The 27,744-nt window shown below is 40.8% G+C and overlaps 1 protein-coding gene across 3 annotated transcripts in view; it reads right to left on the reverse strand.

Annotated features, from left to right (window-relative positions):
- Positions 1–27,744, reverse strand: part of CSMD1 (CUB and Sushi multiple domains 1) — a 2,016,427-nt gene that overhangs the window by 127,123 nt on the left and 1,861,560 nt on the right. For all 3 annotated transcript variants that reach the window (XM_045056760.1, XM_045056761.1, XM_045056762.1), the window contains 5 exons: positions 27,499–27,579; positions 26,382–26,495; positions 18,850–19,038; positions 11,779–11,925; positions 6,625–6,813 (listed from right to left, as the gene is read on the reverse strand). In XM_045056760.1, coding sequence (XP_044912695.1) covers positions 6,625–6,813; positions 11,779–11,925; positions 18,850–19,038; positions 26,382–26,495; positions 27,499–27,579 — 720 coding nt within the window. The remainder of the gene's footprint in view (positions 1–6,624; positions 6,814–11,778; positions 11,926–18,849; positions 19,039–26,381; positions 26,496–27,498; positions 27,580–27,744) is intronic.

Consider the following 27,744-nt stretch of genomic DNA (forward strand, 5'->3'; position numbering starts at 1 on the left):
CAAACTGAGGGATGCTGGAGGGGAGGTGGGCGGGGGAGGGGCCAGATGGGGGAGGGGCTGAGGAGGGCACTTGTTGGGCTGAGTTGTAGGTAAGTGATGCATCCCTGAATTCTCCTCCTGAAACCAGCACTACACTGGTAACTAACTTGAATTTAAACAAAAACTTGAAACGAACAAAAAGAATTACCATAAAATTTATATTACGTAAAAGAAGAAAACACAAAATGGCTGCTGGGAGCTGCTCTCTCTCTTGAACAGGGGAAACTCGAAAGCCGTTCCCTGTGATGCACCAGTTTACCTGGGCCTTTGAGATAATGCAGAAAATTTCAGTTCTAATTCAGGCTTCCCTTCAAGATGAATGAGATCAGTGTATTGATAACGGAAACAGCTGCTCGGCAGAGCTTCTTGCTTTAAGGCAGGAAATGAAGCCTGAAGGACAGAAGATATGCCTGACTTTATCAGGGAGGATATGAACCAATACAGATTTTCTGAGAAAAATAATTTAAAAGGTCAGGCAACAGGAGAAACACAACCTGAACTTCTCTGAAACCAATAAATACATCTTGCCTCCCGCATTTTTTTTCACTCACAGGTGATCCCCACTATTTGTTTAATCCTGTCCAGAATTTTCTAAACGCTAATTACAAGCCATTATGTTATCTTGGAAGAGGCCTCGCTCTGGGAGAGGACAGTCCAGAGCTGTGACCTTGGCTCAATCTCTTGTGAGTCACAGGATCCTGGCTAAGCCTGGAGAAGGTCCCTCACGTCCTCTTCCAGACCTAACAATAAGATAGCACTGACCCAAGTGTTGAAGACTGATTCTAAGTTACTTCTTTAACCCTGGCAACAATCCTGAGAGCTAGATATTAAAATTCCCGCTTTACCTTGCAGGCAACAGGTTTAGAGTGATAAGGACTCTCACAACATCAGGGACGTTTTTTTCCTCTGAAAATTCTGTGCGTCTAAGATGCCACTGGCAAAAAGTCAGCGAAAACAGGAGAAAACAAAACAGATTCCAGCATTAGGTCATCTTTAAAGGGGGGAAAAATCACTCTCGAATGCATGTCTTATAAGGTCAGAGATTTATGGACTTGGGACATTCAAAACATTTACCAAATGCTACAGGTGACAAAAGCGTTTGGCTGGGTGCCCTGGGGACCACAGCACAGATACAGTTTACAGGGTCAGCAGCTGGGGACCTGGAAGGGAATGACCTCAACACTCCAGGCTTCGATGTTGCTTATTTATTAAAACGCAAGTGTTAAATATTTTAGTAAACGTGTCAAAGTATTATTGTAGACAATTAAAAAAATTAAAGAGACCAATACCATCATGAAGTTAGGAAAGGTATAAACTGTGTTTCTTCTTCTATAAGATTAAAAGGAGTGCTGTTCAAATCACTGAGAAACCTTTTTTTAAAATCTTTATTTAGTTTTTGAGAGGCAGACAGAGCACGAGCAGGGGAGGGGCAGAGAGAGAGGGAGACCCAGAATCTGAAGCAGGCTCCAGGCTCCGAGCGGTCAGCACAGAGCCCGACGCGGGGCTCAAACTCCTGAACTGCAAGGTCATGACCTGAGCCGAGGTCTGATGCTCAACCGTCTGAGCCGCCCAGGAGCCCTGAGTCCACCATTTTCAAATAAGAATAATTAAAATAACCACGATGATCTCTGAATCTGGTAGAAGTCTTAAAATATTTCAACGTTCGCACCACTAATGAAGTTCCCAGTTATCTCCAAGACCTCTGATAGGGTGGGCTACAGGATTTACAGCCACTGGTGACGCAACATGCCACCCGGTTCCACGTCTCAGATAGCGCTTGTTCTGTGGTGGAGGTGATTCAGTTTGAAACTTACGGCAGCACGTGCACTTTTTAGTCATAATTTTATTCATTTGATTTGGTCCCTCCGGAGCCTAGAGTAGTGTCTTCTCTCGTGGAAAACAAACAATGACGTGCCCGATATCTTGAATGAATGCAACTGTGGCACCCTTGCTGATAAGGGTAGGACTCAGTCTTCCTGGAGCGCCAGCCTGGACTGGGGCACGGCGTTCCCACAGCCACCCGGCAGGCAGCGCATCAGAACTGGCCCCGTGAGCCTCCTTCCCTCCCGGGGCCCATATGCAGTGAGTCATATCGCAAGACTCCCAGCAAAGGAAACCAAAATACAGGTCGTGGCAGACGCCTCTTCCCAACCCTTGACGTGCTCTGCCGAGAAGACAGTTACCTGTTTCCTCACAGACCTATTTCCACTGTATTTCCAAGGACTCGACCACTGCCCCGCACACAGTGCAGACTTCTAGGCCCCCCTGAATCCCAGACAAGACTCTGTCCCACCTGCCGCCAGGCGACTACAAGACCCATCTTTCTAAAATGCAGGTATGACTGTACCTTGTGATCAGAGCCCACAGTTCTCCAATACATTGGCATCAACCGCAGGAGAGGCCGTGAAGGCCACAGAAACTTGCAGGCAGGGCCTTCCGCGCGGGGCCCTGCCTGCCGCTCCATGTTTTCGTCACTCCCTGCAAATTCCAACCCGCGTGTCCAGTGACGGGAAAAATATCCCTGGTCTTCGCTACGACTTCTACTCAGTGCACATCTGCTCTCGCTGAATGCCACTGAACTGTACTTACTGACTCCCAAATCTGTGTCTCCCGCTGGACCATCAGAGATTAAAGGGTGGGGAATGTGCCTCGGTCCGTGCAGTGCCTAATCCAGAGACACGATTGGGTTGAACTGGAAGTGGGTGTAGAGTCCTTAATGCTTGTCTTAGGTTTTACTCCTGCCATCTATGACCCTGAGCTACAAACACAGTCGTGATGAGCGTCACTCTGCGTCTGTCTGAAAACAGACATGTCACGAGTTGTATACTCGTTGGGTAAACATATATGGTATGACTATATATCTACTTCAATTTGTAAGAGCGTGTTTGAAAGTTCTGTAGTTTCTGGAGGTAAAAACGTGTACCTTTATGCTTGTGCAAGTTGTTTTCCTGTATAGAATTCAGAGCATTTTCAAGAAAAAGCTCACCCAGTCTTTAACTTCATGATCTACAGTGATGAACTGTCAACAATTCAGGATTGTTAGATGGCGATAATCCACCTCTATATTAACTCTCTTTGGACCAAAATATTAGTTTAAAAAAAAAAAAACAACAAAACTTGAAATTATCCTCAATGATCATAAAACTGAAAGTGAAAATTTCTCTAAATAGAATATATTTCCCACTGTAAATTTGAATTATAAATAAATAAAAATACCAACAACCAAGTAGAAAATAGGTTTCCCTTAGTATTTGTATTTTAACACTGAAGGAAAATCCCAATAAATGTAGGATAATCTTGTGTTTTATTTTTCAAATATTTTCAAATTTAGCCTAAAACAATCTTTTTGATGTTACAATTGTTGGTAAGTTTTCTCTGATCCTACTTTTTAGAGGCATCCATCTAAAAAGATTTCTATATGCACCTGAAGGAGGATGCTGTTTAATTAACGATATATAACTTAGGTCATGATATATGTGATGGTAATTGCCATAATTTATCAATCTCTTTTCATGGTTAGGCTGTGATTCTCTTGAAGGGAGGAAACATTCATTTTGTTTCCTTACAGCCGAGCACAAACAAATACTCAACATTTATGGGTGGATAGGAGACTCCTCTTAGCCTAACACAGAAAAGAGTAGACGATTTAATACGTGAGAGTAATAATCCACAAAGTCTCCACCTGACTAGACGAAAAACAAGCCAATGGCTTTCTATGAAGTCAGGTGAGTGTTTACACTATGTGAAAGTTTTACACTCTACAAGCAACAAAAGGAAAGGGAATAATTAATGCTGAACACATCAGATTGGACCCTCTTAAATACTGTTAACAATTACACACTTATGTCTCAGATTAAATTCACCTAAATCAACTCTAATGGCCCTTGAATCATGAGTAAACGACCTTTAGGGTAGAAAGTGCCAATATATGTTACAAAGCTTACTCTATTCAAAATTTTATGATCCTTTCTCAATGGCCTTCATTTAACTGTAAAATCATTTCTACTATTTATTTTAAAGATTTAATTTTATTTTTAAATGATAAAAATGCTATGTAATTGTACTGCATAATTTAAATGTCTTTCAAAAAGCTTTCTTTTTTTTTAAAGTTTACTTATTTTGAAAGAAAGGGTGCATGAGTGTGAGTGGGGTAAGGGCAGGCAGAGAGAGAGAGAGAGAGAGAGAGAGAGAGAGAGAGAGAGAATCCCAAGTAGGCTCCATACTCAACGCAGGGCTTGAACCCATGAACCAAGAGGTCATGACCTGAGCCAAAACCAAGAGTCGGATGCTTAACCAACCAAGCCACCCACCCAGGTGCCCCTCAAAAAGCATACTTTCTACCATGGTTTTTATTTTTAAATATTACAGCCTCACATATGATGACAATATATTGTATGTTATTATAATTAAGGTGCTATTTTGCACAAATTTTAGATACCTATGACTAAAAGATAAAAGATGCTTCCAGAGTAAATGAAATCAAATACCAAAAATATAGATTACCTCTAGAACCGGTGCCCGCAAGACTTTTCACAATAGAAATCCTTTCAGCAGAAAACAATTTGATTCCAACGCTGAAGTTTGGGCAGAAGGTCTGGATTCTGGGTCAACATTTTTATGATTATTGAGAAGTCACATTACCTTTTATGTGTTTCAGTTCCAAATACTTTAACACAAGTAAAGTGCAGGAGATTATTCTTAAGTGCCCTCCAGGTTTTAGAAGTCATCGTTTAGGAAGAAAGACCACAATCCTACCGACTGCCTGGTTAACAGAAGACTTAATAAAAAGTGTAGAAAACTGGATTGTGGGAGGAAGATGATACTTCATGGAGACATGTTATGATTTGAGAATGCAATCACTTGGGGCCTTGATCTCCCAGAAGAAATCTCAAGGAAGACGATCTGATTTCCCACCGCCAAGTGCGTTGTGGGATCCCAACAGCCCACACCGCAGCATCATTGCGTCTGGGTCCTGCACAACGCAAGCAACACACAGCACGATCACCTTTACTCAGCTCCCTCAGCCCAAACAGCACGTATTCCCGAAGGATCTGGCCTCTGGTGCCCTGTTTCTGCGTCATTTAATTCAGCCTCGAATAGTTCCGCTGAGGGAGGAAATGGAAGCCGGAGAGAGAGGTCACGGCGTATCAGCAAAACAGCCTACAGACACTGTCCTCTTCCTGTCGGCCATTCGTGGCTGGAGCAGCCACGTGTCCAGCCGCACAGGGGTTTCCAGAAGTCCTCACAGAGCAGGAAGATGGACACCCGCCCAGGCCTGGGGTGTCGCCCCTCCCGTGTCCCTCTCACCACACCAAGGTCTCTCCCCGTGCCTTTGAGTGCTGTTTACTTTGACGGCAGCTTCCACCTGGGCTCTCCTTTGTGACTCAGACTCTAGAGGTCCTGATTCTGGAATTTCTGCCCATGCTGATCCACCCCTCCCTTCCTTGTCCGCTTTGGGGGTTCGGGCACGACTATCGCCACGTGCATTCTTTCCCTGTGCTAATGACACATAGCCCCCCGGGGCTACGCTCTGGGCAATAGAATCTGTGTCGCAGACAGAGTAACAGAGCATTTAAAGAAAATGAGAATCACTTCTTTTGAAAGAAAAAAAATACTCTTTAAAAAATAAAAAGAAAGAAAGAAAGAAAGAAAGAAAGAAAGAAAGAAAGAAAGAAAGAAAAAGTACTCTTTTAAAGAACCAAATCATCATTCCTAATGAAAGAAGCTGTTAGAACTTTGTGTGTGTCTTATATTTACAAAGAATTTCAGTAGCTAGAACATCAATAATGCAAGCTAAGTGTCTGATTAACTCCTTGTGGTCAAGGACACATATATTTAGTGTGATAAATATCCATTATTGTCTCACAGAGCAATACCAGAAAGTCTAATATCTATGAAAAAAAACCAGAAAAAAGGAAACCAATATGAGGCTCCATTCATAAATCATAATTAGCTCTCAAAGACCAATATATTTCGTTATGAATATAAATCTCGATAAGACAAAACTATGAAAATTTCATGACTTCAAAGCCTTCAATTAAAATGAAAATGACTTGTTTGAAATTTGATTTCTATGCGTACGACAGATAAAATACCAAAAAAGGCATGAAATATTGAAATCAACTTTAATAAGCCCTAAATTCAAATGACCAAAAGAAAATGAAATATACAGCATATGGCTCAACGAATGGGTTTTTAATCTAAATTTTTTAAAAAGGGGGCTTTAGTAATTGATTTTTTAATTAATACAACTGTCAAGAAAAACTCTTTTGAATCTAAATTGAATAACGTTATTTTTTACTTCAAAATGCGGTATGAGTAAGGATGAGGATAACTCTACGCAGCATCTAGTGACTGTTCAACCGTCCTCTGAACTCGGGCTGGAAAAAGCTAAATCAAGCCTAGTGTAAATGTCAGAAATGTTTGCCTGGTCCGTGGAAAGTTTAATTTGTACTTCTATGAACCCATATTCCATTCTTCCTTACCTTTTAGCCATAGTCACCGCTTCAGTAATTGTCAAAATGTGGTGAAAATAAGAACACTAAATTTAATTCGAGTTGGGGGAAGAAAAAGCACATCTCTTACCCTGGCAGAGCGGGGCGAGAGAATCCCACTGATACATGCCAACTGGGTTCCGTCTACAGGTCGCGTTGCTGTGGCCGATCATGCGATACCCAGGCTTGCAAAAATAATGCACTTGACTTCCAACCGCCCCCGTGGTCCTGTTGAAAATGCCTCCATTCTTCGGAGTGTGGGTCAGGCTGCAGTAGGGTGCTAGGGACACACAAACACACACATATGTAAACAGATACATAGGCACTGCTGCATTTCCCTCGGTGAGAGCGATATACACGAGGTATCTTTATTGTTTAAGTACTGGGAAATCAGCACCAATATGTCGACTTGGTCTAAAACACATCCCCAGATACCAAAGTCTGGCAAGGGTAAGGGTCTCATTCGTTGGCTGTGGGAATACAAAATGGCCACTTCAGAAGATGGTGGCAGTTCCTTACAAAACTAAAATTCTCTCGCTCAGAGAACTTAAAAAATGTATGTGCGCACATCCAAAAAACCCTATACATAAATGTTTACAGAAGCTTGATTCATAATTGCTGGAACTTGGAAGCAACCAAGGGGCCCTTCAGTAGGTGACAGATAAATAAACTGCGGTCCATCCGGACAATGGAATATTCTTCAGCAAAAAGAAATGAACCGTCAAGCCATGAAAAGACATGAAGGAACCTTAAATGTGTATCACTCCGTGAAAGAAGCCACTTTGAAAAGGCTACATACTGTGTGATCCCAACTATATGATCATCTGGAAAAGGCAAAATTGGAGAGAGACGCTAAAAAGTCAGTGGTTGCCAAGGGCCAAAGAGCGGGATGTATAAACAAGTGGAGAGTAGAAGATTTTTTGGGCAGTGAGACCACCATGTATGACACTGTAATGATGGATACACTCCTGGATACATTGGTCCACACCCACAGAACGTACAACACCAAGGGTGACCCTAACGTAAACCACAGACTCTGGGTGATAATGACATGTGTGCGTAGGTTCACTAATTATAACAAATGCACCATGTGGTGGGGATGTTGATAATGGGGGAGGCCTGCGTTGTGCTTGTGGGGGTAGGGGGTACGTGGGAAGTCTCTGTATCATTTCCTCAGTTTTGCTATGTTACGAACCTAAAACTACTCTGAAAAAATAAAGTCTAAAAAAACAAACAAAAACAAACAACAACAACAACAAAAACACAACAAATTCCCCAAAGCCCAGAGCCAAGGTTCGATCTCTTATTTTGAAGTTTAGATTGCTTGCAATTGCTACCCAGAGTGAAGGGAGATCTCGACTTTCCGGCTAAAATATTGTAAGGAAATACATGGAAAAATCAAACTGAATTCCCTCACTCATCCTTTTAAAGCTAACCCACTTAAATAAGCTTACTGACCACCAGAATTAGAAATGGTAAGGTCCAGTACTGGCCACCTTATGTGAAACAAAACAATTCTCAAAAGAAAAAAAAAAAAAAAAGGAAAAGTATCCTTAAAATGGAGAAAATAGAAGGCTGTAACATTTTGCAATTAAAGCCATTAACTTTTTCCTTGTCACTGTGGCTAAGTGGGTCTTGTGCATTGCACGGTGACGTAGACATTAAGCTTCTTTCTAACATATTCTAACATATGGGATTCGAATACAATCTGAAGAAAATGCACTACTCCAGGTCAATAAAAATCTTACAAGAGCCTTAATCACCGCCTTTGAAGGAACTTTTTTAAAATGGAGGACAAGCATTTGTTAAAATAAAACAGTCTTACCTACACAGAATATGACATTTCAAAGGCTGAAGACTGACATCTTATTTACTCATTTAGAGAAAGAATGTGTTCTTATTCTTACAAGACCAGTTTCGTTGCAGCACATAATCCTAAGTCCCTTCAGATAAATTAAAACAAAAAAATAAAGAAAGTAGTGAAGTTCTGGAAATGTGTTTCCCTTTGAAAGAAGAGGTTTAAATGTCCTCCTTCCCTGTGGGGGTTCCATAAAGAACACACATACAGGTCTGAATGCTTAATGTTGAACCTTTCCCTGGAAATAAATTCAGAAGCAACTTTTTGAAGGTTTTATATCATAGCGTTGCCCAGAAGCAATGTCTATGTGTCCAACCATGGTCCTGTGAGAAGCATCCTCAGAGAATATTCTCAGCTGGATGATCGTCTGAAATACCATTTCATTTTTTTTAAATGGACTCTTTTGTATTAAGTTAAAATTCACTAACTATCGTGAGAAACTTGTGATTCACTGCCCTATTTGCCATGCCATTTTCCATGCCCTCCTTCTACACTAAATTTTGTAAGTTTTGAATCAACAGAGATGTTTATTTTAGAAAAGGAGTAAGGCACCCTGGCCTTCAGCTGCAAAAACAAAACAAAACAAAACAAAACAAAACAAAACAAAACAAAAAGATAATTTATAGGAAGAAGGAGCAGACTGTAAAACCCTGTTCCAACGGTAGAGATGAGATAACATCTGATATGTCCCTGAAGGGACAGGGAGACCTCAGAATTCACTGCATATTACCTGCGATTTTTGTCATAGTTCATTCTGTTAAGGGATATAATGCGCAAGATTGTCTAACTCCGTAGAGTCTGAAAACCGTCCATTTTCTCTTCTCTTTCCTATGTTTTTTTCTATTGCCAGACTCTCAAAATATCTCCTTTCCTCACTCACCTAGAACAAGATATGGAGGGTCCTGGGGCAGTGGGCGGGGGGTGTAGAGCACCGAAAAGGGAAAGATTTGGGCAAGAGGCCCTGCCTGTTTGATTCCTGGATATAGAAAGACATAATGTTCAATCACCAAACTCTGCTGGAAAATTAGGGAGGCATCCACTATGGGAGAAGACGGCAAGTTAGATATCTGGGGCTTCTGGATACATGAGCACTCAGTGTGCATCTTTATCCCAACAAGACGCTCACATGCTTCCTTTAGTACGGAAGGCCCATTATTAACTGTGCACGGATGCAGCACACCTTACTGCACTGACTAGAGCCACCTTGCACAGCACTTGCTTTGTCCTTTTTACTTTCAGTTTCAAACTGTGTTGATCACTTGTATTGCTCCTGTGTCTGGAGGACCAATACGTCACATGTGTGAGACAGACGGAGGCTCAAGATACGATGTGTGGTCCTATTACAGGCTGGCGCTCCCCGGCCCATGCTGCTATATTTCAGAGAAACGCTCATGTGATCACTGCTCTAGAACCACTGGTGATGAACCCCTAGCAGAAGTAACTCAATCACCAAATCTGTGAAAATCATCTGTCAGATGACATACCCACTGACAAAACAAAAATTTACAGCCTTCTCTGAAATTCTCCATTGGCCTACTCCCCCAACACAGTTTAACAGAGAACTTATGGCTCAATAATGAATTAAAATATCCTTTGAAAGACAGAATTCAAGGTACAGTCCTATCACCATGCTACTAAGCAATCTGCCAGAGATAGAAGGAGACAGGTGATGTTCACTATGATTTCCCCTGCACTGTCCTTTTTTGCACATTGGAAATACATTTAGGCAATTCTAAAGGGCTCGGTGTTTAGTTTTCAAAACAAGGAACATGACGAGCACAAATCCTGTCAGTGCCCTAATACTCTCGTAACTCATTCCAGTGGAAGCAATTTCAACGGTGAGCTCTTTCTTAATAAGCATTTTGAGTAACTACTTGGAGAGAAAGGGGGAGAAACGGAGGTCTGGGTGCGTTTTATTAAACTTCATAAAGGAAGAGAAAGACTTTCAGGCCCACTGTCTGCACATCAAGAGCCTTTTCAAATCTTGATACTATTTTATGATTTCATATCTCCCAACAAAAGAGCTGAAATCTTAAACACTACTAGGACTTTTGGGGGCACCTGGGTGGCTCAGTTTGTTAAGTGCCCAACTCTTGACTTCAGCTCAGGTCATAATCTCATGGCTTATGAGCTCAAGCCCCACATTGGGCTCCGTGCTGACAGTGTGGAGCCTGCTTGGGATTCTCTGTCTCTGTCTCTGTCTCTTTCTGCCTCTCCCTGGCTTCCCTGCTCTCCTTCTCTCAAAATAAACAGACTTAAAAAAAACCAAACTACTATGACTGTTTGCTGTTCCCCCTTCAGGAGGTTTCTCAGCACTGACCATGTAAAATACCAACATAGGAATCAATAATCCTCTGGTGAATCATCGCTCAATTGAATGTGCCTAACGGGCTTCTTCCTTAGGGAAATGTACCTCAGTTATCACCATGGGATATGGTGGAGTGAGATACTGAAAACAGTGTACACTTTTTTCTTAGTAATTAAAATATATGAGGAATTTAAATTGTCTGTCTACTGCTTCGGTAGGACAGTATAAACATTAGGTATTAGGTCATATTACAAATGTATGCAGGATTTAGTGTACATAAATATATTGACTGACTTAATATGAAAAACATAGGCAGAGAATAATTAAAATACACAGGTAAAGGACAAAATGATTTAAATGTTGACAAATAAATATATATATGCAAACATGTATTAATTTTGTAAGTGTTCATATACATATATATATGTGAATATAGTCTCCAAATATATAGAGATATACAGATATATAATCAATAAAAAGACATGCTATTAAGAGATTATTACCACTTATAAAACTAGTAGCAATATGAATATCTCTTCCTGTTTGTTTCCTTAGCATTTAACCCTACTTTTACATTAGTTTATATTATATTACTTTATGTTTTAGAGGAAATGCCTTTGCTTTCCCTAATTCAATTCAAGGTTTTATGATTTTAGCAATAATTTTTAAAATATTACTCAACAAGGGGTGCCTGTGTGGCTTATTCGGTTACATGCCTGGTTTGGGCTCAGGTCACGATCTCATGGTTCATGAGTTTGAGCACCGCATCAGGCTCTCTGCTGTCAGCACAGAGCCTGCTTCGGATCCTCTGTCTCCCCGACTCTCTTCCCCTCCCCCCTCTTAAAAATAAATAAAAATATAAAAACAATATTAATCAATAAATGGTTTGTTTTCCCGACTGTAGTTTAGAGATCTGTCTCTCTCAGAGCGGTTTCCCATCACATTGTTTCTATGGGAGTGAATTGTTCATCTTTGGGGATTAGGTTTACTTTACAAATCTCTAAATTAGTTTTTTTTAACTAATGCAGATCACTTGTATTAAAAACACCTTTCTGCTAAACTAAACCTCACTTACTAACCTGTATATCGAATCTTGAATCCTTTCTTACTGGTTGCATGATCGGTGGACCAGCGGAGATATAACTGATTACTCCTGCTTGTAAAATTGGATTGTTCAGTGTGGTTCCCACTTAAGACCACTAACAGAGGACTTTGACCAGAAGAACCTAAATGAAACAGAAAGACAAAAAAAGTTCAGGTACGAGCTAGCACCTACAAAATGCAGACCACCTTTAGCTTTTTGACTAAATTTATGGGTCCAAATGTACAATATGCAGCTATTCATTTCCCAAACACAGAGTTCCAAATTAATAAAGCAGCAAATATATTCCCTGATTAAAAAACAAACAAAAAGCAAGAGCCAATCAAAATACTTGCACATTTTTAACACATAACACATAGATCATATGAACCTTGCCTATAAAGCAGGAACGACTGGAATAAAAGTAATTTTTATCATCATTTGTATTGACAGTATGGTAAGTGTACGGGGAAATAGAAACTTTCATGCAATGATGCAGAAGTAGAATCACTTTGGAGAACAATTTGGTAACATCCAGGAAAACTGAGGATTTACTTATATTTCTATAAACTTCAGCACCTGTGCGCGAGTATTATTTCCACAGCCAAACCTTTGTTCTGGTATTGTTCTATATGGGGAAACCTACATCCTAACTAATACTTTGGAATTTTAGAAAAGAATTTAAAGTGCCATGGAAAGGAATTCTATACACATTTGAAATTAATGAACTAGATAACAGGGATCAGCATAGATGATTCTTTAAACAGCATATTGATGACTAAAGAAATCTATTTGCAGATAAATATGATAGCAATTGTGTAAAAATTCCAAAGTGGACCGAAGATAGAGTATGTGTATCTGTAGAGAGCTAGGAGATGATATAGACAGAGATACATAGTTAGATGACAGAGAGAGACAGAGAGACAGACCGATAGATGGACAGACAGAGATAGAGCATTAACCATAAAACATGGACAAGCATGTCCCCTCTTCACAATACCGTTTCCTGCTAGGAGAGGTACACGTGGTATTGGATATGGGCGGGGCCCCTAAATTCCTTTTTTTTAAAATGTAATTTATTGTCAAATTGGTTTCCATACAGCACCCAGTGCTCATCCCAACAGGTGCCCTACTCAATGCCCATCACCCACTTTCCCCTCTCCCCCACCCCCATCAACCCTCAGTTTGTTCTCAGTCCTTAAGAGTCTCTTATGGTTTGCCTCCCTCCCTCTCTGTAACTTTTTTTCCTCCGTCCCCTCCCCCATGGTCTTCTGTTAAGTTTCTCAGGATCCACATAGGAGTGAAAACATATGGTACCTGACTTTCTCTGCCTGACTTATTTCACTTAGCGTTAACACTCTCCAGTTCCATCCACGTTGCTACAAAAGGCCGTATTTCATTCTTTCTTATTGCCATGTAGTATTCCATTGTGTATATAAACCACATCTTCTTTATCCATTCATCAGTTGATGGACATTTGGGCTTTTTCCACAATTTGGCTATTGTTGAAAGTGCTGCTATAAACATTGGGGTACCAGTGCCCCCGTGCATCAGCACTCCTGTATCCCTTGGGTAAATTCCTAGCAGTGCTAGCTGGGTCATAGGGTAGATCTATTTTTAATTTTTTGAGGAACCTCCACACTGTTTTCCAGAGTGGCTACACCAGTGTGCATTCCCACCAACAGTGCAAGAGGGTTCCCGTATCTCCACATCCTCTCCAGCATCTGTAGTCTCCCGATTTGTTCATTTCAGCCACTCTGACTGGTGTGAGGTAGTATGTCAGTGTGGTTTTCATTTGTATTTCTCTGATGAGGAGTGACGCTGAGCATCTTTTCATGTGCCTGTTGGCCATCTGGATGTCTTCTTAGAGAAGTGCCTATTCATGTCTTCTGCCCTAAATTTCTTCATACTCCTTGCCTCTTTAAAAAACCAGAGCCTAAGGTAACTTTGACAAAATCCTAAAATTAATTACATTAAGAAATGAGTCCATATGTGCATTTTTTCACCTTCTTGTACATTTGAAACAATTAAATTTTTTTAACATTTATTCATTTTTGAGAGACAGAGAGAGACAGAGCATGAGTGGGGAAGGGGAAGAGAGAGAAGGAGACACAGAATCTGAAGCAGGCTCCAGGCTTCGAGCTGTCAGCTCAGAGCCCACCGTGGGGCTTGAACTCACGAACTGCAAGATCGTGACCTGAGCCAAAGCTGGACGCTCAACCGACTGAGCCACCCAGGCACCCCACACATTTGAAATGTTTAAATATTCAAGAAACAAACTTACTATCTAACCCATAGTTAATAGAAACAAGTGCAACTAGGTATTTATCCAAGGGATACAGGTATGCTGTTTCGAAGGGGCACATGCACCCCAATGGTTATAGCAGTGCTATCAACAACAGCCAAAGTATGGAGAGAGCCCAAATGTCCATCAAGGGATGAATGGATAGAGAAGAGATGGTATATATATACAATGGAGTATTATTCAGGAATCAAAAAGAATGAAACCTTGCCATTTGCAACTATGTGGATGGAACTAGAGGATATTATGCTAAGAGAAATTAGAGAAAAACAACTATCATATGATTTCGCTCATATGAGGACTTTAATATACAGAACAGATGAACATAAGGGAAGGGAAACAAAAATAATATAAAAACAGGGAGGGGGACAAAACATGAGAGACTCATAAATACAGAGAACAAACAGAGGGTTACTGGAGGGGCTGTGGGAGGGGGGATGGGCTAAATGGGTAAGAGGCACTAAGGAATCTACTCCTGAAATCATTGTTTGCACTATATGCTAACTAATTTGGATGTAAATTTTTAAAAATTAAAAATAAAATTAAAAAAATGATGTGATATAGATATGTATATACATATATCATTATATATACATATATATGTATATATATATATATATATATATATATATATATACTATGGAGTATTACTCGGCAATCAAAAAGAATGAAATCTTGCCATTTGCAACTACATGGATGGAACTGGAGGGGATTATGCTAAGTGAAATTAGTCAGAGAAAGACAAATATCATATGACTTCACTCATATGAGAACTTTAAGACATAGAACAGATGAACATAACAGAAGAGAAGCAAAAATATATAGAAACAGGGAGGGGGACAAAAGATAAGAGACTCTTAAATACGGAGAGCAAACAGAGGGTTTCTGGAGAGGCTGTGGGAAGGGGGGATGGACTACATGGGTCAGGGGCACTAAGGAATCTACTCCTGAAATCATTGTTGCACTATATGCTCACTAACTTGGATGTAAATTTAAAACAATTAATTAAATTAAGAAAAACAGAAACAAGTGCGGTACATTGTCAACCACCATTAGCCCTGCCGCCACGATACTTCCTGAGAGGAATTGCTCTATTGGATACAGAAGCTGTATTCCCACTTCCAGGGAGTCATCTACAACGATCCCCGCTGGTGAACTCACCGCCCCCTCATAGTCTGACATCTCTGGTTCTTCTACATTGCGCGGCCCATTCCCAGGAAGCTCACTACGTACGAGTGGGAGAATGTGGCCCTCGCTGCTAGATGCAGTCCCCATCTCATCAGGTTACATGACTCACTTTGAGATTTATGCAGCATCTTTATTCGTGCAAAGGGACTGAGAACCTACAACTTCACTTCTTGTGTAACTGCCAATCAGAGCAGTTAAAATTATTAAGAAGAGAAAAAAAAACCTGTTATGAACTGAATTGTGTTACCCCAATGTATATGTTGAAGTCCTACCTGCCAGTACCTCAGAAGGTGACTGTGTTTGGAGATAATGACTTTAAAGAGAGAACTTTAAAGTTCAGGAAGGACACTGGAATGAGCCCTAACCTAATCTTACTGAAGTCCAAAGAGGACATGGGTACACAGACAGGCACGGGACGACAGGGGAGGACCCAGGGAGAGACAGAGGCTATATGCCAAGAAGAGACGCACAGGAGAAACCAGCAGCGCCCCCACCTGGATCCCAGACCTCTCACCTCCAGGACCAGGAGACAATACATTTCTGCTGCTTAAGCCCCCCATCTGTGGTACTTTGTGATGACAGCCTTAGTCATCAAGTAGAAAAACCTAGCACATTAGAGATGATCAGGGCAGTGTTCAGTGTCACTAGAGCAAAGTCGGATCAGATAAAATGCTCCTTCTCAGTTTCCTGGAAGATGTCCCATAAAAGGATGACTGTATTTTAAAATTAAAGAAGACAGTAATGGGTTTGGGTGCTGGCTTTTTGTTGTTGCTGTTTAAAGGGATAATACATATTCTAAAATAAAATAACACTAGGATAGTAATTCATGAGATTTTAACATGTCACTTTGAATGACAGAACTCGAGTCAAGTTTCAGGTATTCTTAATCCAACATCTCATTCTTCCTCATTTTCTATCGGTTCTTCCTTCCCAATGTGTAACAAGCTTTCTCAAGGAGTCTTCTTTAAAAAGTCACCTCCACAATCAGCACGTGGAGAAGAACACAGAGCCACAAGGGAGAGCAGCAGTTTCCGTCACCAACATGGAAACGATGAAGGGTTTTACCAGTGAACACCCCAATCTTTATGTTGACACCTTTCTCAGTTGAGTTCTACAATGATTAAATCTTTTTATTTATTTCTTTAATTGAGGAATATCCATTATTGGAGCCACAGAAAGTAATATACTCCTGGGATAATGAAGCTTAAAATCAATATATTCAGCATATTTTTCACAACTCATGAGCCATAAAAGAGCCACTATCTTACAGAAGAAAGAGAGAGGGAAATAGAGATACAGAGAGATGCACTAAATATGACATTCAATGCAACAAAAAGGTCAACACTTAATAAAATCTTCATATAAAACTGTGTCCTTTCATCTTATAGTCAAATGTTTGAGACTAGAACAAACCTAACCACGGTTCTCGGATAATTCTGTTAGCAGCAGCTTTGATATTATCTCTATTATCTACTTTGTGGTAATGGGTGTGCTCCATCCCTATTTTTGGGAGATCAAACTGTAAGCACCTAGGCACAGATACCGGTAATGAGGTTGTTTCTGTGGTTGGAAGCGGAAGAAGCACGTCAGCTAAATTCCAATCCAACGACAGTGAGACAAGGGAACACGAACACACGTAAGGTAATTATGTCAGGATATTAGTTACATCCAGCAATGGATTGGAATATGTACACAAACACACACAGCCCCTGGAGTGGGGAATATGTACACACATATGCACACATACACACACACTCACACACAGCTCGTGGGTTGGGGAATACGTACACACACACACACACACAACCCCTGGAGTAGGGAATATGTACACACACATGCACACACACACACACACACACAGCTCCTGGGTTGGGGAATATGTACACACACACACACACACACACACACAGCTCCTGGGTTGTGGAATATGTACACACACACACAGCCCCTGGAGTGGGGAATATGTACACACACACACAGCCCCTGGAGTGGGGAATATGTACACACACACGTGAGTGCGCACACACACAGCTCTTGGGTTGGGGAATATGTACACACACACACACACACACACACACAGAGCTCCTGGGTTGGGGAATATGTACACACACACACACACACACAGCTCCTGGGTTGGGGAATATGTACACACACACACACACACACACACACAGCTCCTGGGTTGTGGAATATGTACACACACACACAGCCCCTGGAGTGGGGAATATGTACACACACACGTGCGTGCGCACACACACAGCTCCTGGGTTGGGGAATATGTACACACACACACACACACACACACACACACACACACACACAGCTCCTGGGTTCGGGAATATGTACACATACACACACACACACACACACACACACAACCCCTGGAGTGGGGAATATGTACACACACATGCACACACACACACACACACAGCCCCTGGAGTGGGTGCTCACCTACTCTAGTTTTGTCTCTCATCTAATTGGCCTCAGAATCGAGTTTACCTGGCTCCTTATTGACATCAGTTTTGTACCTGGCTAATAAATTACTTCTTTCCACCCTAAAGACTACAGAAGAAGCCTTCAGCAGTGCCTGTCTGTTTTGACATACACCTAGAAAAAAACCTCTGAAAGTGAAAGAAATTGTGCTCCGCAGTCCTCTGTTTCCATGCACATAAGGATGAGTTTAATTTCCAATTAGTAGCTCACCATTTTAGGAATACAGAAGTTGCTACTTGTGGTGTCTGTCCATATGAACAACTTGACTGTTAAGATTCATCAAGGAAGTAAAAGGCATAGGGACGACACACGGAATCAATTACAGTAATTTTTTTTTATTGAGTTGATTGTTATTTTACTGGACACATGACATGTCAAAGCCCTGTTTTTATGGACAGCCGTATTTGTACCTTGGTCTAATTTTATGGGCTGTGATAACACTTCTATGCAAAGAAAAATATTAACATCAGTTCCATTTCAAACTGACAATTCAACCACATACTACTTCTAAGCATGGCCTTGTTCTATTAATAAGTTTATTAGAATTGTGTAAAAACGTATGAGACTAGAGTTGAAAACAGTATTAACATTTGTTAAGTGTATTGTACTATTTTTTTAAAGATGGTACATCTAGAAATATCTGTGAGACATTAGTTTTATATGTTTTTAGTAAAATAATCATTTAAATGGATTAATGTAACTTTAGCTCTTTTAAATTTCCTAAAATATCTTCTGAATCCATAGAATACTTAGGGAAAAGGAGAGAGTTGCTTGGGGTCATCTACTGTAAATCTCCACGTTAAAGAATTAAATAATGGTTCAAGTTCATTCAGGACATTTTCAGAGTGCATCAGTAGCACATTAATTGCTTAAAAGGTGAATCATTAACAAAAATATTTTCATGTTCCACAATTGATCTCTGAGACCATACAAGTACAAGAAGAATTCATTTTCGTTTGGGGGAGAGATAATTTAACCCAAAGATACACTAAAGTCCTGTGTAACAAAAACATGATAATGGTGTTTTTATTACATTAAGAGAGATTACTGATATAAAAAAGAAAATAAAGGAAACAAGAAACTTACCATCAAACACCTCCAGTGCATCAAACTGCTTTTCACTTTGAAATGTATCCACAAAGATGGTGATGTTATAGTTTGGTTCCACTTTAATACTCCATGAGCACGTCTGGGAGTTAAAATAGTTGCCTGGGTAACCTGGGCTGAGGATGACTCCAGAAGATTCTGTCCGGACTTCATTTGCTGGGCATTGCGCTAGTGAGAAAAATACCAGTAAAAATTTTCCTTAACAAAATGAACCTGACTTCCATAGGAGAGTTTCTATCCCTATATTTACAAGCCAATGGTGGCAGCAGGGGAGGGGGTGTGGAGCTATCCTACTGAGCTGTGACTGAATTTAATACAAGAGACAAACACAGCAGGAGAAAACCACTGAATAATGAGTAATTATTATTTATAATAATTATACCAACCTATAATTTAAATGAGAATTATATACACATGTATGTAATATATTCGCCGATATACAAGGTGATTAGGTAGATAGATCGCATTTACCTCTTTGATAGATCAAAGAGATTAAGCCACTGACACCAGGGCAGCCAACTTTGATAAAGCGGTTGGTTGAAAGAAACCTGGACCCTGAAAGTTTTCTTTTTCTGGAAGTGGTGGCGAAGCACACCCTTGCCCCTGTTAACCCGTGTGAGTGAGGTGAGAAGCAGCCACACAGGAGTGGTTAAAACTACCATGTGCCTTTCGCTCTGTGACTGAATTGCCCACACACCTTCAACTGGGGCAGGGATCCTAGGATCCCATGTTTTCCCAACTCACCTTTTCAATGTAATATCGCAGAAACATTGTGCAATTATCTTCGGTAACAGAAAATGATACTATTTATTTCTTCCTTTTAATATAATACTTTAATATAATTTAATACTTTTAATTTCATTTAGAATAGTAAATTTTAGGGGCACCTGGGTGAGTCATTCGGTTAAGTGGCTGACTTCGGCTCAGGTCACCATCTCACCGGTTGGTGAGGTCGAGCTCCGCGACGGGCTCTTTGCCAGCCTGGAGCCCGCTTCAGAGTCTGTGCCTGCCTCTCTCTCTGCCCCTCCCCGACCCACACTCTCTCTCTCAAATATAAACTAACAAACAAAAAAGGAATAGTAAATTTTACACATGTGATTTGACTTGTTGGGACTGTGATAAGAGATGAATGAGAAAGTTCTGGGCCGAAAGCCATACTGCATCTTTGGGTGGTTACAGTGTTGAGTACGAGTAGTGATTTGTAAAGGATGAATTTATCATAATGAATCAGTTATCAATTTATCTTTATGAACGAATCGTTAAGATAGTGTGGACACACGGAGCTGTGTGTCCCTTTTTCCCCTCCCGCTTTCCTTTTTGCTTTATTCAACTGCTTCCAGAGTCATTAAAATAAAACCGGTCTGCGCAGGTATGAACACACAGAAGAAAACCACCGGTATCACAATCAGTAATTTATTTCAATGATAATTTCATTATCTTCCAGAAATAGTTTATTTATACAATTATGGAGAAAACAATTTTTCTCTATTGATCATGGTTCAAAAGTAAACAGAGATAATAGCAAAACTATTTATAAAAAAGATTTTGTTGGAGGAAATGTGTCTTATTTTTTGAATTATCTCCTTTCGATTAATCAAATTTATGTTATTAATTCATACATTTCAAAATAAAGACATCTCACAACCTGACAGGCAAATCACATGTAATATGTTTTGATTCCAGTAAGTGTCTGATAAAAGGGAACTTTTCCTTTTTTTGTCTTTCATTTGTCTTAGTGTTCTTATTCTGTGTACCTTAAAATTGATAAAGTGTGTAGGCATAAGATCACCAAAGATGAAACATTTCATAGAACCCTTTTTTAAAGTTTATTTATTTTTGAGAGAGAGAGAGAGAGAGAGAGAGAGAGAGAGAGAGAGAGAGAGAAGCCCAAGCAGGCTCCATGCTGTCAGCACAGAACCTGATGCAGGGCTTGAACTCAAGAACAGTGAGATCATGACCTCAGCCAAAATCAAGAGTCAGACGCTTAACTGACTGAGCCACCCAGGTGCCCGAGAACCGTTTTAAATAAATAAGTATTTAGGTAGACTTTTAAGAATATGTGCAGTGTTAATTAATGGTAAGTTATATAAAAAACAATTCAAACCAAAACACTCAGCTTAAAGCAATTTAATTTAAAAAGTAATTTCTTCTGTGATAGTGGTAAGATCATCCTGTAAAATCTATTACGCCCTTTCAAAAATGAACACGTTGGCATTTTTTAAAAGAACACATTAAAAAACCGGACTTTGTATCTGGGTGTGTATGTGCAGGACTTGGAGGTTCAGAGTGTCCACAGATCAGCCTTGACTTTGCAGCGAGAGCCAGAGCTAGAGGCGAATGAAACTACTCTCAAGGGTTATAATCAGATGGACACATGCAAACCCTCTCCTTCAGTCTGAAGCATTACACGGGCTGGTGTTTCAAAGCCTGGAAGGGTTTGACCACCTGCCTGCCTCTTCCTGAGGAAAGATGCCATTCCAGTACCTTCCCTTCTGTGGTACGACCCGGGAGAAAGGTTTAGGCCAAATCTCCTCTCTCTGATTTTATCCCGCCGCTATGGTCACTAGGCGACACTGGGCAGCAGATTGTCTAGGGGCAGACAATCCTCCCTAAGTTGCTGCCATCCACCCGGTGAGAGGACAGCCCTCCAGGGTTTGAAAGCTGTGAATGGTGAAAGTCAGAAACAGAATCTTTAGCTTAGCTATTTTCATTCCTTTCATTCTCAAATCCTGCTTCTGTTTCTTAGAGAAGACACAATCAAAGTATAGGTGCAATTATTTGTTTCCTTTGTCTTACAACACTCAACATTTTCTTTTTCCCAGACATACACACTGTTTTAAAATGCACTTGAATATATCTCCCTGGGAGTTAACGTGTTTTTGATTCATTTGTTTCTCTGGCTCTTTCATATGAGCCTCTTCCTTCCTGTCCCTCGCTCTACATCCTTGCTGGGAGTTACACGCACCCACAGCGGGGAGTTTGGAGACGGAGGGGCTCTCCCAGGGCCTGGCTGTTCATTTCTAGATCAGCATTCACGCCTTACACACATCCCGCGTCTCCACCGTCTCCCCCGGGGATCCCTCCCACCACGGGAAGCATCTGTTTGAGGTTCCCATCAAAGACGCCTCTAAAAGAGCGCGCCTCCCTGAGAAGGTCCCCTGAGCTTTGAGCCAGCCCACCTCGGCGAGAAGCTATTCCTTCAGCTTATTTCTGAAGAAAAAGAAAATGTGAGGCTTAAAACCAAAGCATATTATTGAATGCATCTTGCGGGCCTTCAGCAAAAATAACGCAGTCAAGCATTAGGCTTTGTAAATAATTAAAACTAATTCTTAAAAGCACCCGGAGGTCTCAGAGAATTGTAAACAGAGAACTCTATAAACAAGTGGGAAAGCTGTGACCCAGAGCCCTGGACAGGCATGTTCTGGTCTCGAGCTTTCCAACAGATGGTCATTATCTCAAGGACGCCGGTTGTCTTTAGCGTTCGTTGAAAATATAGGTTTCTGATTTCTTTGTAAGTGAATATTTTAAAAACTACGGATGGATTTGCACTGTCCACAGGCTGAAGCCACCCGATACTGAAGGCCTTTTAAAATGTGGCCCCATGTGTAGTTTTCAGCCCACTTAATGCCACTTCCCCAACACATCCTAAGAGCAAAGTGTTCTCCTTCCCTCTTCTTTCCTGGACACCCCACGTCCTCTCTTGTTTCCAGACCTTGGTTATTACTCCTTTTCGGTTTTTGAAGGGCTTTTCTTTCCTTAACGTGACTCTGTTGTAAAACTTATCTGGTCTTTGTCCCAGGTTCCTGGCACAGACCTTCAAAACCCTTGGCACTTCGTGCATGTTGAGCATGTCTTGGTCAGGATGAGCCCCTTTGGATTACACCTGAGTCTAGGCCAATAAGGCGACTTGGGATGGGTCCCTTGGTAGCCTCAGTATGGGGCTGGTCAGCAGAGAGAGCCAGTGATGAGTGGGCTGAAATTCCTGCCCCCCTCACAGACTTCCAGTAGGACCATGGGCTGGGGGTTCAGAGGAGGGGAGACTGGCCCTATAAAACCTCTTATACCCCAAATCGAGGGCCCAGATGCTCATGTGCTGAGAACCCCTTTCACCCTGCACCCCATACCTCTTCATCAGACTAGTCATCTGTACCCTTTATTACATCCTTTAGAATATAAAGGAAAAATTTTTATTTTTTATTTATTACATCCTTTAGGACATAATTACACCCTAAAGGATACAGAATATAATTCTTTATGATATAAAAAACATATAACTAACGGGGTACCTGGGTGGCTCAGCAGGTTAAGCGTCCAACTTCAGCTCAAGTCACGATCTCACGGTTCGTGAGTTCAAGCCCCACGCTGTGCTCTGTGCTGACAGCTCAGAGCCTGGAGCCTGCTTCGGATTCTGTGTCTCCCTCTCTCTCTGCCCCTCCCCTGTTTGTGCTCTGTATCTCTCTCTCTCTCTCTCTCTCTCTCTCTCAAAAATAAACATAATTATATATATATATTTTATAAATAAATATATATAATGTATATATGTATATAATATATATAAATATATATGTGTATGTGTGTGCTATATATGTGTATGTATATATATATGTACATATATATATATGTATGCGTGTGCATATATATGTGTATGTATATATATGTATGTATATACACATATATATATGTGTATATATATACATACACATACGTATATGACACATGTAAATAAATGTTTCCCTCAGCTACATGGGCTCTTCTAACACAGGGTAAAACCCAAAGAGGGACCATGAGTACTTCTGGCCTACAGCAGGTCACTAAGAAGCACAAGGGATAACCTGAATTTGTGACTGGCCTCGGGAGTGGGGACAGCCTTGTGGGACTAAGCCCTTACCCTGTGGGGTCTGACCCTGTCTCCAAGTAGAGTATCAGAATTGAGTTCAACTGTAGGACGTTCAGCCAGGGTCCGGGGCGAACGGGAGAATTGCCTGGTGGTCTTGGGAAAGATTCCAGATCCTCATGTAGTGTTTTCTAAACGAGGATTGGTATCCAACAGGGTATAATTTATCTGCATAGGATGCTACCTTTCAAGGAACAAGTTGCTCCCACTGTTCGTTCCCAAGGAAGAATCAATCACCCAAAAGGTGGTAATAATTTTCCAAGTGGAACTTCTAAAAGAAGGATGATGACATGTGAAGAAGAAGGACTTGTAACTAACACAATTTTCTATCAATAATTTATTGGGGGATTGCCCACCCCCTCCCCTTGAGCCCAACCAACTGGTAGAAAGTACTGGAAGGAAGATTATCATTCAGTGATCAAGTATTTGATAAAAGACATCTGAGCCCCTATTTCCTTTATTTATTTACTTATTTTTCTAATAATGAGGATTTAGGGAACAGCAGCTAAGCTAACTCTCAGTCTGTTTTAAACAAATTTACTCCTGAATTGTAAGAGAAGAGAACTACACTGTCATCTGTAGTAATTGCTACGAGTTCGGTAGGGCGCGAGACCCTCTGGCCCGAGCTGGGAGAACGTGTCTTGTTAGCAGAATTCTCCCCGCAGACGGGTGCGAGAGCCAAGTAATTTAGAGAATGGTGTTCATGTTGTCCTGATTTACTCTGTTCCTGGACTGTCATGAATTAATTTCATTTAAATAAAAAGTAGGTTAATCTTGGAGGTAGCCAACATAATAAAGTAATTTCCCTTATTTTTGAAGTGCGTGTTAAATAAATATTTATGCCTTTCTTCACTAATCAACTAAGACCGTCCTTGCTTAAAGTCATCTCTGTTGAGAAATTTACGGCTCTGTTCGTTGGAATTAAAATGTGCCTTAAAAACACACAATGCACCTCCATTAATTTTTATATGAAATGGGAAAAAAATCCACCGTAGATGGTTTTTGCTGACGTAACATGGTACCGACACACTGAATTTTTTTCCAAGAAAATAATGACTCAGTCTCCTGACGCAGCACCCCATGCGGCGCAACTTTAAGGGAGGCACCCTTGAAGCAGAGTTTCAGCACCTCCCACAACTGGGTGGGTGTTTAAAGGGGTTTGCTCTCTGCCCACACCCACTGGCTCTCCCAGTGACACAATTTGGAAGTAATTTTTCTTTGAATTAATCTGAGGTATCATGGTTGTTTAAAGCTGCTTTGTTCCGGATCTTCCTCAGATGATGGTGAAAACTGTTTTCCTCTCCCCAGGTGACTAGGATTCTACCTCATTCATAAGGAGAATGCAGGAAGTTAGTACCGCATTCCACAAGAACCACACCACAGATGTGAGCACTTGTAAAATCGATACTAGCGCGGTACAAAGAAAGTGGCTTCTTCCACGGCAAATAATTAACATTATGTAACACCTGGAATAATTTAATATTCTCCACATCTTTACCACAATCCCATAAATAAGGCAGACCGACCACCCTCCTTGCACACGATGTCCAAGGGACTAATGATCCACCCAGGTCACTTGATGGGAGTCTGGACTGGGGCGCTGGGTGTTCCCTTCCTAACTTTTGAGTGCTTCATTATCCCTAACGAATGATAGTGCTCAAATTCCTTGAAAGCGGGGAGGTCCCATTCTTTCAATGAATTGAATGTTTATTGTGATTTTCAAGTCACAAAATAAAAACTATTCTAATTTGGAAAACCCTTCAACTTATTTATGTATGTTTTCCAGTGTTTTTTCTCCCAATACTAGTTGAGAGTGGAGCCTTTCAAATATTTTGAAGTTTGTTTTTTATTTATTTTGGTGGGGGGAGGGAATCCCAAGCAGGCTCCGCACTGTCAGCACAGAGCCCGATGTGGTGCTGGGTCCCAGAAACCATGAGATCGTACCCTGACCCCAGATCACGAGTTGGACACCTAACCGACTGAGCCACCCAGGAGCTCCTCAAATATTTTAAAAGTGATCTAATTATACTGTCTGTTATTGCCTACAGTCTATGTATTTTAAAGACATGTGAATACATGAAACGGGTGCATTTATTGTATGCAACAAACATACATTTCAACATTTGTAAATTTTACACAAAATACGGTAAACACTAGATAATTTTATGCATGCTAACGTATTTAGAGGGAAGTGTGGCGATGCCTGTAGTTAGCCTTGAGATGCATCAAAAATAGCAGATACATTAATGGATGGATAAAAGGAAAACAGACATGTGACAAAGGATACATGGTAAATAGTAATGGTGGACCCTTGGTGATAGGTATTCAGATGCTTATTTTTAAATTATTTCAACATTGCCAAATGTTTGACAATTTTCTGATGAACTATCGGGAAAGACTTTGTGTTTGATAGGACTTTGATTTGTCTTTTAGAGATAGCTAAAAGAGAAAGGTAATTAGGTATTTCTGTTAGCAGGTAATTTTAATTGCAATGAGATCATAACACAGAGATTAAATTCAGAGTCATGCAAAAAGAACCAAAAGCCCAAATGTAGACCTAACCCAGCAGCAGCATTCTCTGTGGACAAGTACATTGGCAGTGTTGAGCTGTGCGTACCTTCACACGTTGGGGGAGAGCCTTCAAACTGCAGCTGGGAACTGAGCCTGCAGGCCAGCGTGTCAGTCCCTACCAGCGTGTACCCAGGGTGGCACTGGTACTTCACAAAATCCCCTGCAAGAGTCGGCACAACAGACCTGGGGCTTAGCTTTCCGCGACATACAGGGTGTGTGAACGTATTAAAGGAACACATGACCCCTTAGCAAATTACGTCAATGAGCAGACACCTCCGAACCAACACCTGGCTTCAGTTTTAGTCTGTCGAATAAAATGGTAGCATTTTCACTTCTTGACACACAAAAATGCTATCTTAACTGACAGTAATCCTATTTAAAAAAAAAAAAAAAGGAACTAGACGCTTGGGATTTAAGGACGTAGAATAGAAGGGCTTTAATGCATCCAGAGAGGGCTAAACCGTGACCCTGCCCTAATTAGTGCAATGTTCCCATTAACTGAGCCATTATGAGTAACCAGAAATTGGGGCACGTGGTTTGACCAGTGGTCTGAAACATGGTGTGCGAACAGGGTGTTGTATTTGTTATTGAGACAGAGAAATCCTGGGTCATGGTAATTATACCACAAACATATGCCACGGCTGGTTTCCTAATGTGACCTGATGATTATTTAATGAAACAGGCCATTAATATAGAATGATAAAGCAGAATTTCTAAATATGATCATTAAATATATTCACCATTACATTCCAGTGTCAGTGAAAGGTCAATGTTATACTAATCATTATTTTAGCTGCACATGATTAAGTCCTTCTCGTGCATGAACATGCTTTTCTAACCAAACACAAATATCTGTGTAAGTCTGTCTCTGAAAAGTTGACTCAAAAGAAAAATACAAACTAGAAAACGCCGGTGGGGGATGGGGAGGGGGGCAGAATCAGGAGGCGCTCAAAATGGAAAGAGCCAAATTCAAATTCAGAAAACGAACATCACAGAGATGAAGGAAGAAAGCCGTATTTATTTGATTAATAACCTCTGTGGATAAGCCCCTAATAATGCTTTAGAATATTTCTGACAAGTACTCGCTCGCTTACTCATCCGAGTTAGGAGTTGGTGTAAAAAGGTGGACTGAGCTGATGGTATCCCAGTGAAGGAAACATTACCTATTTCAAAATCTTCATCCTCAGTAAGCATTTCTGCCTGTGGAACGGCCGGGGGAGGTTGGCATTTCTTGAGCTGAAATGCTAAACGGTTTATGGGGAAAAAAATTAACTGTAATTACATTTGCCGAATAAACAAAAATATTACAAAAAGCATTCCTCTTATGTTGTTTCAATGCTTAGGGACACTGCAAAGTCTGTATGTTTAAATCATCGCTTTATAAAATTCTCAAGCTTCGCATGCTTATG

This window comes from Felis catus, chromosome B1 (assembly GCF_018350175.1).
Source record: "Felis catus isolate Fca126 chromosome B1, F.catus_Fca126_mat1.0, whole genome shotgun sequence".
In the NCBI taxonomy this organism is placed as follows: Eukaryota; Metazoa; Chordata; class Mammalia; order Carnivora; family Felidae; genus Felis; species Felis catus.